Source organism: Oncorhynchus clarkii, chromosome 10 (genome assembly GCF_045791955.1).
Source record: "Oncorhynchus clarkii lewisi isolate Uvic-CL-2024 chromosome 10, UVic_Ocla_1.0, whole genome shotgun sequence".
NCBI classification, from domain to species: domain Eukaryota; kingdom Metazoa; phylum Chordata; class Actinopteri; order Salmoniformes; family Salmonidae; genus Oncorhynchus; species Oncorhynchus clarkii.
Window position 1 is genome coordinate 8,223,128 of NC_092156.1, and position 12,215 is coordinate 8,235,342.

The 12,215-nt window shown below is 42.2% G+C and overlaps 1 protein-coding gene across 2 annotated transcripts in view; it reads left to right on the forward strand.

Moving 5' to 3' along the window:
- LOC139417973 (glutamate receptor 1-like) overlaps positions 1-12,215 on the forward strand; it is a 129,774-nt gene that overhangs the window by 75,558 nt on the left and 42,001 nt on the right. For both annotated transcript variants that reach the window (XM_071167010.1, XM_071167009.1), the window contains exons 4-5: positions 10,261-10,448; positions 12,135-12,188. In XM_071167010.1, the coding sequence (XP_071023111.1) occupies positions 10,261-10,448; positions 12,135-12,188 (242 nt within the window). The remainder of the gene's footprint in view (positions 1-10,260; positions 10,449-12,134; positions 12,189-12,215) is intronic.

Consider the following 12,215-nt stretch of genomic DNA (forward strand, 5'->3'; position numbering starts at 1 on the left):
AACATTAGCCTGCTGTCCTTACTGAGTCTATAGGAACATTAGCCTGCTGTCCTTACTGGGTCGATAGGAACATTAGCCTGCTGTCCTTACTGGGTCGATAGGAACATTAGCCTGCTGTCCTTACTGGGTCGATAGGAACATTAGCCTGCTGTCCTTACTGAGTCTATAGGAACATTAGCCTGCTGTCCTTACTGGGTCGATAGGAACATTAGCCTGCTGTCCTTACTGGGTCGATAGGAACATTAGCCTGCTGTCCTTACTGGGTCGATAGGAACATTAGCCTGCTGTCCTTACTGAGTCTATAGGAACATTAGCCTGCTGGCCTTACTGAGTCTATAGAAACATTAGCCTGCTGTCCTTACTGGGTCGATAGGAACATTAGCCCAAGCTATTTAAGAGGGATATCACACCTGGCACAAATGATTGTCTAGTTCTGTTTTTCTTGCTGAGGGGTCCCCTATACCTGCACCCAGGGGGGAGTAGTCCAAAGTCCGGGTACAGGGGATGTCTTGGGTCAAAAATAATTTTGTGATAGGACAGTCAACATTAAAAGATCCCAGCTTTTTGAGGAAAGTACAGTCTTTGTTGACTCTTTCTGTAGATCAGGTCTGAACATTTACTCTACTGAAGCTTATTGTCCACAAGAGGACACCCAGATATTTGCATTCCTCTACAATTTCTACATTCTGACCTCTGATAGATGTTGCAGAGGAAGTCTATGCACACACTTCCTGAAGTCTATGCACATCTCTTTGGTCTTGTTGGTATTGAGGAAGTGTGATTCGTCACACCACTCTACAAAGTCATTTAGGACCAGGCCATGGTGTTCTTCGTCATCATGCAAAAGGCTGATCGAGACAGTGTCATCAGCGAACTTAACGAGGTGTCTGTCAGGATGGAAACTAGTACAACTATGTCACGGGCGTCCTCCTCTTCATCTGAAGAGGAGAGGCGAGAAGGATCGGAGGACCAAAATGCGGCGTGGTATGTGTTCATGATGAAATTTAATAAAGAAAACACTGAACACTGATACCCTATACAAAACAATAAACAAACTAACGACCATGAAGCTAATGAGAACTGTGCTGACACAAGCAATCAACATAAACAATCACCCACAAACAAACAGTAAAACCCAGGCTACCTAAGTATGATTCTCAATCAGAGACAACTACACCTGCCTCTGATTGAGAACCATACTAGGCCGAAACATACAAATCCCCAAAACATAGAAAAACAAACAGACTGCCCACCCCAACTCACGCCCTGACCATACTAAATAACGACAAAACAAAGGAAATAAAGGTCAGAACGTGACAAACTATTAGTATACCATATGTACAGGAGTGGGGACAAAACACATCCCTGAGGAGAACCTGTGTTGGTGTTGCGTATGTCCGACACATGGGGACCTACTTTGACCCACTGTGACCGCTGGCTCAGGAAGTCCAACAGCCACAAAACCAGCCTACCATCTAAGGAGAAGTCCCTTATGAGTCTCTGTGCCAGAATGTAATGTTGGAGGCAGAAGAAAAGTCAACAAACAGAACCCTGAAATAGGATTTGGCACCGTCTACATGTCTACAGACCATGTTGAGGAGAGTAGGAACGGCATCATCAACTCCTGTGCTGGGCTGATAGGCAAACTGAAACGGGTCGAGGAGCTTTTGGATGGCGCTGAGAATATAACTTTACAATATGATAAATATGACCTTATTTATCAGGTGGATCGTTTGCAGGTCAGATGGTACCAGGGTGGTGTATTTAAATTGCATTGAATACTTTTGTTTTTAGATGTTTTGTTGTGGCTGCTCAGCAGTGGCACTTTGTTGGAGGCTTTCTGTGTTGGTCAGAAATGTGCTTTGAAAATAGCCACACTCTGGCCCTGAGGTAAAGGCACAATGAGAGCCTCTTTAAAGTCAGTATTTTGTTGATCTTTGCTACTACTGCACATTTTACACACACGTGAAGTGCTTACGACATAGAAGATCATAGCACTGTGATGTCTTCATTTATTTATTTCAAATAAAAGTGCTTGTTCTAAAGACATCTTGTTCTAAAGACATCTTGTTCTATAGACATCTTGTTCTATAGACATCTTGTTCTATAGACATCTTGTTCTAAAGACATCTTGTTCTATATACATTTTGTTCTAAAGACATCTTGTTCTATAGACATCTTGTTCTATAGACATGTCCTAAGAGTACAGTACACCTACAGTACCGGCATGTACACTATCGCAACTGTAGAGTGCTGCTGTCTGAAGCGTTGTTGTCTGTTGTGAAGAAATGTCTGTGTTGCACACTGCGTCTACAGTAGGAGTTTGTCGAGGCAATATATTTAGATCATAGATAGTACACACTTAGCTGAACACTTTTATCATGTCAAAACTATCCAATTTACAATTTGATCATGAATTAAGATCTTTCCCCAGTATGTTTCAAGTTGAACTGAGCCCTGCATGCACGCTTGTATGGAGGATACATGTGTGTTTAAAAAACACGTTTTTTTAAACATCTGACAACTGTTCGAGACATCTCACTTCTAAGGCCTTTAGTTAGGATCATTGTTAGAGAATGCTCAGAGGAATCACTGTCATTTATCAATGCAGACATATTACTGTACTGTACAATCACAGTAAGGATGAATATGTTGCTACTCTGTGTTATGAATTACATCTAACCTTCTGTGTTTCTATCGTGCTGCAATGCGCCTCTGCCCATAAAAACAACGTTCTCTCTGGGCAGCTTTAAAAATAAAGTAGAAAACTGTTTGATGTCTTCTGTGCCCATATGAATGATCCCTAAGATGTAACTGAAATGATGAGAGAGATGTTCTTCTTCTCTGTTTTTATGTTTTATTATCTCTCTGTCATACTGTGTTCAACCGTGTCGGATCGGGACTAGACATCTTGTCTCAAGAGGACCACAATGGAAATAAGTCCCAGACTGTATTGTGTGTTATCCTCCATGATTTAACAATGGAAATAAGTCCCAGACTTTATTGTGTGTTATCCTCCATGATTTAACAATGGAAATAAGTCCCAGACTGTATTGTGTGTTATCCTCCATGATTTAACAATGGAAATAAGTCCCAGACTGTATTGTGTGTTATCCTCCATGATTTAACAATGGAAATAAGTCCCAGACTGTATTGTGTGTTATCTTCCATGATTTAACAATGGAAATAAGTCCCAGACTGTATTGTGTGTTATCCTCCATGATTTAACAATGGAAATAAGTCCCAGACTGTATTGTGTGTTATCTTCCATGATTTAACAATGGAAATAATTCCTGATAATATATCCGTCGAGGCAATTGGTTTCTCAAAAGAAGCGATTGGAAAAATGGCTACCTCAGTATTTTACGCAAGATTTTCTGCGGGAGACACCATGTGACTACTTGCTAAATGTGGCCCCTTACGGCTATTCTTCAACAGAAATGTGTAAAAAGACGTCACAATGCTGTAGACACCTTGGGGAATACGTAGAAAACGTAAGCTCATTCGTAGCCCATTCACAGCCATATGAATCATTGGCATGAGGCGGTTTCAAAAAATGCGTCACTTCCTGATTGGATTTTTATCTGGGTTTCGCCTGTAACATCAGTTCTGTCGCACTCACAGACAATATCTTTGCAGTTTTGGAAACGTCAGTGTTTTCTATCCAAAGCTGTCAATTATATGCATAGTCGAGCATCTTTTCGTGACAAAATATCTTGTTTAAAACGGGAACATTTTTCATCCAAAAATGTAAATATCGCCCCCTAGTCGTAAAAGGTTAACAATGGAAATAATTCCCATTGTATTGTGTGTTATCCTTCATGATTTAACTCATGTGCATGTATGGCTTTTTTAAGTTTTATGTGTCCTTGTTTTTTTTTTTAAATGGTCGAATTAATAAACTAAACAAAAACTAAAGGTGCTGTAATACATTACCAGTGTTGGGATTAGGTACTTGGGAAAGTAATATATTACATATTGGTTAACAAAAGTACCTTTACAATATTACTTTTTGAGGAAAGTACCACCTTATATTTAAGCAATAAGGAAACAAGTGGGTGTGGTATATGGCCAATATACCACAGCTAAGGGCTGTGCTTAGGCACGACGCAATGCCTGCATACAGCCCTTAGCTGTGGTTTATTGGCCATATACCACAAACTCCTGAGGTGCCTTTCTGCTATTATAAACTGGTTACAGACGGAATTAGAACAGTAAATTGTATTTTTTTTTTTCATACCCGTGGTATACGGTCTGATATACCACAGCTTTCAGCCAATCAGCATTCAGGGCTCGAACCATCCAGTTTATAATACTCGTTATATTACTTTCATGAAAAAAATATAAATCTCACAGTTTGTTTGACTGTATGAGGAAGCGAGGCGAGCCGTGCACTCTCTTCCAAAGATAGTCTACTTACTAACTCAGGTTTTATCACTAGTTTCTCCTTTCATCTGTGGCGCTGCTTTCCTGTGCTAGTCTACAAGTGCTCTGCCATATATGGGCTGCTTAATTAGCCATATATACCCAGCTAGCGATGAGGAATCGGCCCAGAAGCGGCCCTCTTCCGGGGCTGCCGGAACTGATTGAATCAGCTTGGAATCGGGTGTTGGACTCGGCCCGGGTTCAAAATGAATGACTGCCCAGAATGGGCCCAAGTACATTGGGCTGTTTTCTGTCTACTGGAATTCAGACGACTTTGCCTGCATCTACCAGAATCCCTCCAGAAGTGTCCCGATGCAAATTTAAATAAATGAATACAAAATTACCCTATTTAGTAATTATAAATATTACTATTATACATTTTATACCTACAAATGATACCCATCCACAAAAAAACACTGTGTCGGAGGAAACACTGTACACCTGGTGACCGTGTTAGCGTGCATGCGGCAGGAGTCGCTACAGCGTGATGGGACAAGGACGTCCCGGCCAGGCAAACCCTCCCCTACCTCGGACGCCGCTGGGCCAATTGTGCTTCGCCCCATGGGTCTCAAACCTGCATCTGTAGCAACACAGTTTGCGCTGCAATGCAGTGTCTTAGACCGCTGCGACGCTCGGGAGGATCCATCCACAAAGTTTATCATGCTTATCAATTGCATCGCACAAAGTATCAAAATGCTTCTTAAACAGGACTCTTAAATCATTATATTTAAATGTTAATTTAATTTTTTGATCACAGAAACAATGAGAAAATATGGAAAAATAAATAAATAATAAAATGTTAATTTAATGAAGCAGCCCGTGTAATCATCTGCCAGAGAGTAGCCCCAATCGGCCCGAGCCCCAAGTAATAGATTTGGGCCAGATAACTCACACCGGAATCGGCCCGAGCTCAATCCCCGCATCCTAGCCATAAGTAATACGGCCGAAGGCGGCCCAGACTCGGGCCACATGACGTCGGCCCTAGTCTGACTTTTAGCCGAGTGCCCCGACTCTCAGCCGTAATCGGCCCAGATCCACTGTGCTAGCTGGGTAGTATACTGTAAGACAAACATCTGTAGAGATTTCTTATCTTTTCAATTCAAAATCTTTCTCTCGAGCCAACGGTTCTGGTTATAGACCGCACGTGCACAGACCCATAGAGTTGTATAGAGGGCATGCTTGCCACAAGACGGGGAAGCCCTCTATGGGCATTGCTATCACAGAAGCGATCAATGGCAAAGATCAGAGGTGCTCCCTCTATATATTTCTATGGACTGCAGCTGTCGCGACATTTCTCCAAACAGCCTTTCTCTGCTCGCTCCAGAACTAAATGAGGAAACAAGTTGAGATGGGATTCATGGAAACACGCTGAAAATTCTGAAAGTAACGCACGCGTTGTTTGACAAAGTAACTGTAGTAATATTACCCAATTCAGGAAAAAGTTAGTAATCTGATTACAAACCGCGTTACTTTTGTAACACGTTACCCAAAACACTGTACATTACTGTGTTCAGAAAGTATTCATACCCCTTGACTTGTTCCACATTTTGTTAAAAGAATTTCTCACAATAATGACCCCATAATGACAAAGTTTGAAATGTGTTTTTAGATTATTTTTACAGACATACCCAAGACGATGTAAAGCTGAAACAGACATACCCAAGATGACGTACTGTAAAGCTGAAACAGACATACCCAAGACGACGTAAAGCTGAAACAGACATACCCAAGATGACGTACTGTAAAGCTGAAACAGACATACCCAAGACGACATAAAGCTGAAACAGACATACCCAAGATGACATAAAGCTGATACAGACATACCCAAGATGACGTACTGTAAAGCTGAAACAGACATACCCAAGATGACATAAAGCTGATACAGACATACCCAAGACTACGTAAAGCTGATACAGAAATGATGCCAAGATGGCATAAAGCTGTAATCACCGCCAAAGGTGCTTCTACAAAGTATTGACTCAGGGGCGGGTATAACTTAGATGGTTCTATATTTCATTTTCAATAAATTAGCAAACATTTCTTAAAACATGTTTTCACTTTGTCATTATGGGGTATTGTGTGTACATGAGTGAGACAAACATCTTTTTAATCCATTTTTGAAATTCAGGCTGTAACACTACAAAATGTGGAATAAATCAAGGGGTATACATACTTTCTGAAGGCACTGAATATGGGGGAATACTGATGAGCCAGGGTTATAGATAAGGGGAAGGAATGGCATTAATTCAGGTGGTTCAGCTGCATTCACACATCATCTGTCTACGTTCTTAGTCATGTTCCTCAAAGAGAGAAGAAGAGAGGCGAGGAAGGAAGGAAGGAGGGGGGGGAGAAGTTCTCTCCACTTCATAGATCTTTCTCACTGTCATCACCCAGTGCAAAAAATACTCAGCATTTCCATTTCCAGTATTGAAAGGGGGGGGAACCAAATGCTACATTTGGTCGTTTTCAAACTCAGGGCCCTTGGGAAAGCAGATATGAAGCAGCCCATTTACTTTGGCTGAGGAGAATACACAGGCATTCAGGCAGCAGCACCTCAGCCTGGCTGTCACAGTTTTAGGTGCGGTGACAGTGATTGCAGGTGACTGCCGTGAAAACAACCGGAGCAACTCTGCCTCGTACACAGTCTGCTGTGTAGCTCTTGAAATCCTCTGTTCTCTATATGCAGCAGTGCTGTGCTAAACAAACCACTCCTGATCACAAAAGCATTACACCTTTATAATACCAGTTTATTTACTAATCTACTTTTAAAGAAACGAGTACACGTGTGTTCAATGGAAGATGAGAGTAGAGGAAATCCACTGAGGCTTCACTGGATACGTTCAGTCAACTCAAGTTCTTCTGTAAGTCACAGCGGCATTGGAGCTTGCCCCATACAGCAGGTGAAGCCAAGAAAAGAGATGTAAAGAAAGAATGTAAAGAAAGAATGTGTAAAGAAAAGAGATGTAAATTACATTTTAGTGACTACAAAGGATCAAAAGAAAAGTTTATATTAAGATCACTTTACTTGTCAATTGTTACCCCAGGTCCAACTGAATTACTGACTACTGCTTTATCCCAACCTCTGAAAGACACTCATACAGTACATATACAGGCTGGAGAGGTTGGATCAGGGGACTTTTACATACATATAGAGGCTGGAGCAGGGGACTGTTACATACAGTACATATAGAGGCTGGAGAGGTTGGATCATGGGACTGTTACATACATATAGAGGCTGGAGCAGGGGACTGTTACATACAGTACATATACAGGCTGGAGAGGTTGGATCAGGGGACTGTTACATACATATAGAGGCTGGAGAAGGGGACTGTTACATACAGTACATATAGAGGCTGGAGAGGTTGGATCAGGGGACTGTTACATACATATAGAGGCTGGAGCAGGGGACTGTTACATACAGTACATATACAGGCTGGAGAGGTTGGATCAGGGGACTGTTACATACATATAGAGGCTGGAGCAGGGGACTGTTACATACAGTACATATACAGGCTGGAGAGGTTGGATCAGGGGACTGTTACATACATATAGAGGCTGGAGCAGGGGACTGTTACATACAGTACATATACAGGCTGGAGAGGTTGGATCAGGGGACTGTTACATACATATAGAGGCTGAAAAGGTTGGATCGGGGGACTGTTACATACATATAGAGGCTGAAAAGGGTGGATCAGGGGACTGTTACATACATATAGAGGCTGAAAAGGTTGGATCAGGGGACAGTTATATACATATAGAGGCTGAAGACATCGAAGCAGGGGACTGTTACATACATATACAGGCTGGAGAGGTTGGATCAGGGGACTGTTATATACATATACAGGCTGAAAAGATTGGATCAGGGGACTGTTACATACATATAGAGGCTGAAAAGGTTGGATCAGGGGACTGTTATATACATATAGAGGCTGAAAAAGTTGGATCAGGGGACTGTTACATATATATAGAGGCTGAAAAGGTTGGATCAGGGGACTGTTATATACATATAGAGGCTGAAAAGGTTGGATCAGGGGACTGTTATATACATATAGAGGCTGAAAAGGGTTGGATCGGGGGACTGTTACATACATATAGAGGCTGAAAAGGTTGGATCAGGGAATTGTTATATACATATAGAGGCTGGATCAGGGGACTGTTATATACATATAGAGGCTGAAAAGGTTGGATCAGGGGACTGTTATATACATATAGAGGCTGAAAAGGTTGGATCGGGGGACTGTTACATACATATAGAGGCTGAAAAGGGTGGATCAGGGGACTGTTACATACATATAGAGGCTGAAAAGGTTGGATCAGGGGACTGTTACATACATATAGAGGCTGAAAAGGTTGGATCGGGGGACTGTTATATACATATACAGGCTGAAAAGGTTGGATCAGGGGACAGTTATATACATATAGAGGCTGAAGACATCGAAGCAGGGGACTGTTACATACATATACAGGCTGGAGAGGTTGGATCAGGGGACTGTTATATACATATACAGGCTGAAAAAGTTGGATCAGGGGACTGTTAAATACATATAGAGGCTGAAAAGGTTGGATCAGGGGACTGTTATATACATATAGAGGCTGAAAAGGTTGGATCAGGGGACTGTTATATACATATAGAGGCTGAAAAGGTTGGATCAGGGGACTGTTATATACATATAGAGGCTGAAAAGGTTGGATCAGGGGACTGTTACATATATATAGAGGCTGAAAAGGTTGGATCATGGGACAGTTACATACATATAGAGGCTGAAAAGGTTGGATCAGGGGACTGTTATATACATATAGAGGCTGAAAAGGGTTGGATCGGGGGACTGTTACATACATATAGCGGCTGAAAAGGTGGGATCAGGGAATTGTTATATACATATAGAGGCTGGATCAGGGGACTGTTATATACATATAGAGGCTGAAAAGGTTGGATCAGGGGACTGTTATATACATATAGAGGCTGAAAAGGTTGGATCAGGGGACTGTTATATACATATAGAGGCTGAAAAGGTTGGATCAGGGGACAGTTACATACATATAGAGGCTGAAAAGGGGACTGTTACATACATATAGAGGCTGAAATAGTTGGATCAGGGGACTGTTCTATACATATAGAGGCTGAAAGGGTTGGATCGGGGGACTGTTATATACATATAGAGGCCTGGATCAGGGGGCTGTTACACTGGGCGCCCGTGGAGCAATTGTTGTGGGAGGTTAAGTGACTTGCTAAAGGGGAACAACAGCAGGCAATGGCATCTAGGATTTGATTCCAGCAACCCTCTGATTGTTCGCTCACTTCCTGAAAGATTTTGTTCCCTGTCAGACCCAGGATTCAAACTGGCAACCCTCCTACTGCGAGTTCGCCTTTCACGAGTGGTGCAGCGGTCTACGGCACTGCATCTCAATGCTAGAGGCATCACTACAGACCCTGGTTCGATTCCAGGCTGTATCACAACCGGCCATGATTGGGAGTCCCATAGGGCGGCTCACAATTGGCCCAGCGTCGTCCAGATTAGGGTTTGGCCGGGGTAGGCCTTCAATATAAATAAGAATTTGTTCTTAGCTGACTTGCCTAGTTAAATACAGGTTTAATAAATAATACAAATAAGTGCTAGGCTACCTGCACCCCGTCACCTATGTGTGGTTACTTTACCTAAGTAAAGTACCTAAGTGTGGTTTACTTCACCTAAGTAAAGTACCTAAGTGTGGTTTACTTCACCTAAGTAAAGTACCTAAGTGTGGTTTACTTCACCTAAGTAAAGTACCTAAGTGTGGTTTACCATCAAATATGCCCAGACTAATTAGCGTGTACCTTCGGTGTTTGTCTTGTAGGCCTGACAGTGCTGCAGAAGATTCTGGATACAGCAGCAGAGAGGACATGGCAGGTGACATCAGTGAACCTGGACAGTGGTATGGATCAGGTGGCCTTCCTGAAGGTGGTTCAGGACCTAGAGAAGAAGAAGGAGTACAACATCATCCTGGACTGTGAGCTGGAGAGACTCAACTTGATCCTCAACCTGGTAAATAACATCAGATTGATAGACAGTCCAGTAATGAAACAAGGGGGAGGTGACTATTGAGAGCTTAATGCATGAAGAGATGGTCTGTAAACTAGACAGATTAGTTCAGTAATTGGATCGGATGGGTTCACACCAACAAGAAGACCATGCAGCTAGAGTAACAAAATAACCCTTCCTCCTCTTACTGAGTATTACAACTCAAAACTATTGACAAAGGTTCAGTTGCAGGGGTTCAGTTTGAACACTGCTTGGTACTGTTATAGTGTCTCTGTTCTATACTGGGCCAGTCTCAGGGGGACAGTGGAGGGAAGTTTGTAATGAAGACAAAGATAGATGTGTATGACTTGGATTCCATGCTGTTGCTGGAAGATCATATCATCAGCCAGTTCTCCAGGGACAATATTGTTCCCTGGTACCATTTATATATTGTACTATAAATAGGAATCACCACAGTGAGTAGAGCTGGACTAAAACTATTCAAAAACCTAGCTTAAGAAACATTCATAGCAGACCTTTTTTATAAATGTAGTCTATCTTGTTTGGGAGGGATAACAGTTCCTTTGAGCTATTTTGAATATGTAAAATCTCTCTTTTGTCCCGTCGGGCCAGTAACCGAGAGGTCACTGGTGCAAATCCTTAAGCCGACTCGGTGAAAAATCTGTCGATGTGCCCTTGAGCAAGGCACTTAACCCTAATTGCTCTCGTACGGCGCTTTAGATAAGAGCTTCTGCTAAATGACTCAAATGTAAAAATGTCGTGGTTTCTGAATAGCAGAGAGCTAGTGAAATTAGCATATTCAAAAACATGTAGTTTATAGATAAGCATTTAGAAATATGGTCAGGCTCAATTATCCCTGACGGGCTGCTTCATTCTGTCTCCCAGAGGCGATCCCGGGCCTATCCATCACAGGTTTACTAGTGATTTTGATACAGATTGTGAACATGTAGTCATTAACGCTCTAATTGGGCTTCCCACAGTGACAGATGCCAAATCCTTCCCAGCCCTCCACGGTGAGTTGTTCCAGCTGCCCTCTTTCTGCTGAGCACTGATATTTTACTCAGACATGCAGGCAGAGACAGGAGATGAGTAATTCATTTCCTCAAAGACAGGAACAATTAGCTTCTATTTGGGAGGACTGCGATACATTTTTTAACTAGGCATGTCAGTTAAGAACAAATTCTTATTTACAATGACGGCCTACCCCAGCCAAATCCTAGGGGTGGCAGGTAGCCTAGTGGTTAGAGCTTTGGACTTGTAACTGAAAGGTTGCTAGGTCAAATCCCTGAGCTGACAAGGTTAAACTCTGTCGTTCTGCCTCCTTAACAAGGCGGTTAACCCACTGTTCCCCAGTTGGCTGTCATTGTAAATAAGAATTTGTTCTTAACTGACTTGCCTAGTTAAATAAAGATATATATATATATTTTTTAAACCTAACCCGGATGACACTGGGCCAATTGTGCACCACCCTATGGGATTCCCAATCACAGCCAGATGTGATACAGCCTGGAGTCAAACCAGGGACTGTAGTGACGCCTCTTGCACTGAGATGCAGTGCCCTTAAACAGCTGCGCCACTCAGGATTAATGGGACACCTCAATCCACATCTGGAATGCAATAGCTTTCAAAATGCTTTCATTGACGTGTTGCCAAATGGACATAATTTCCCCATTTTGTTATGCTTTCCAGATCGCTGCTCAGAAGAAGAACCTAAAAAATTACCACTACATATTGGCAAACCTGGTAAGTCTAGCCCTCTCTGAAACAATT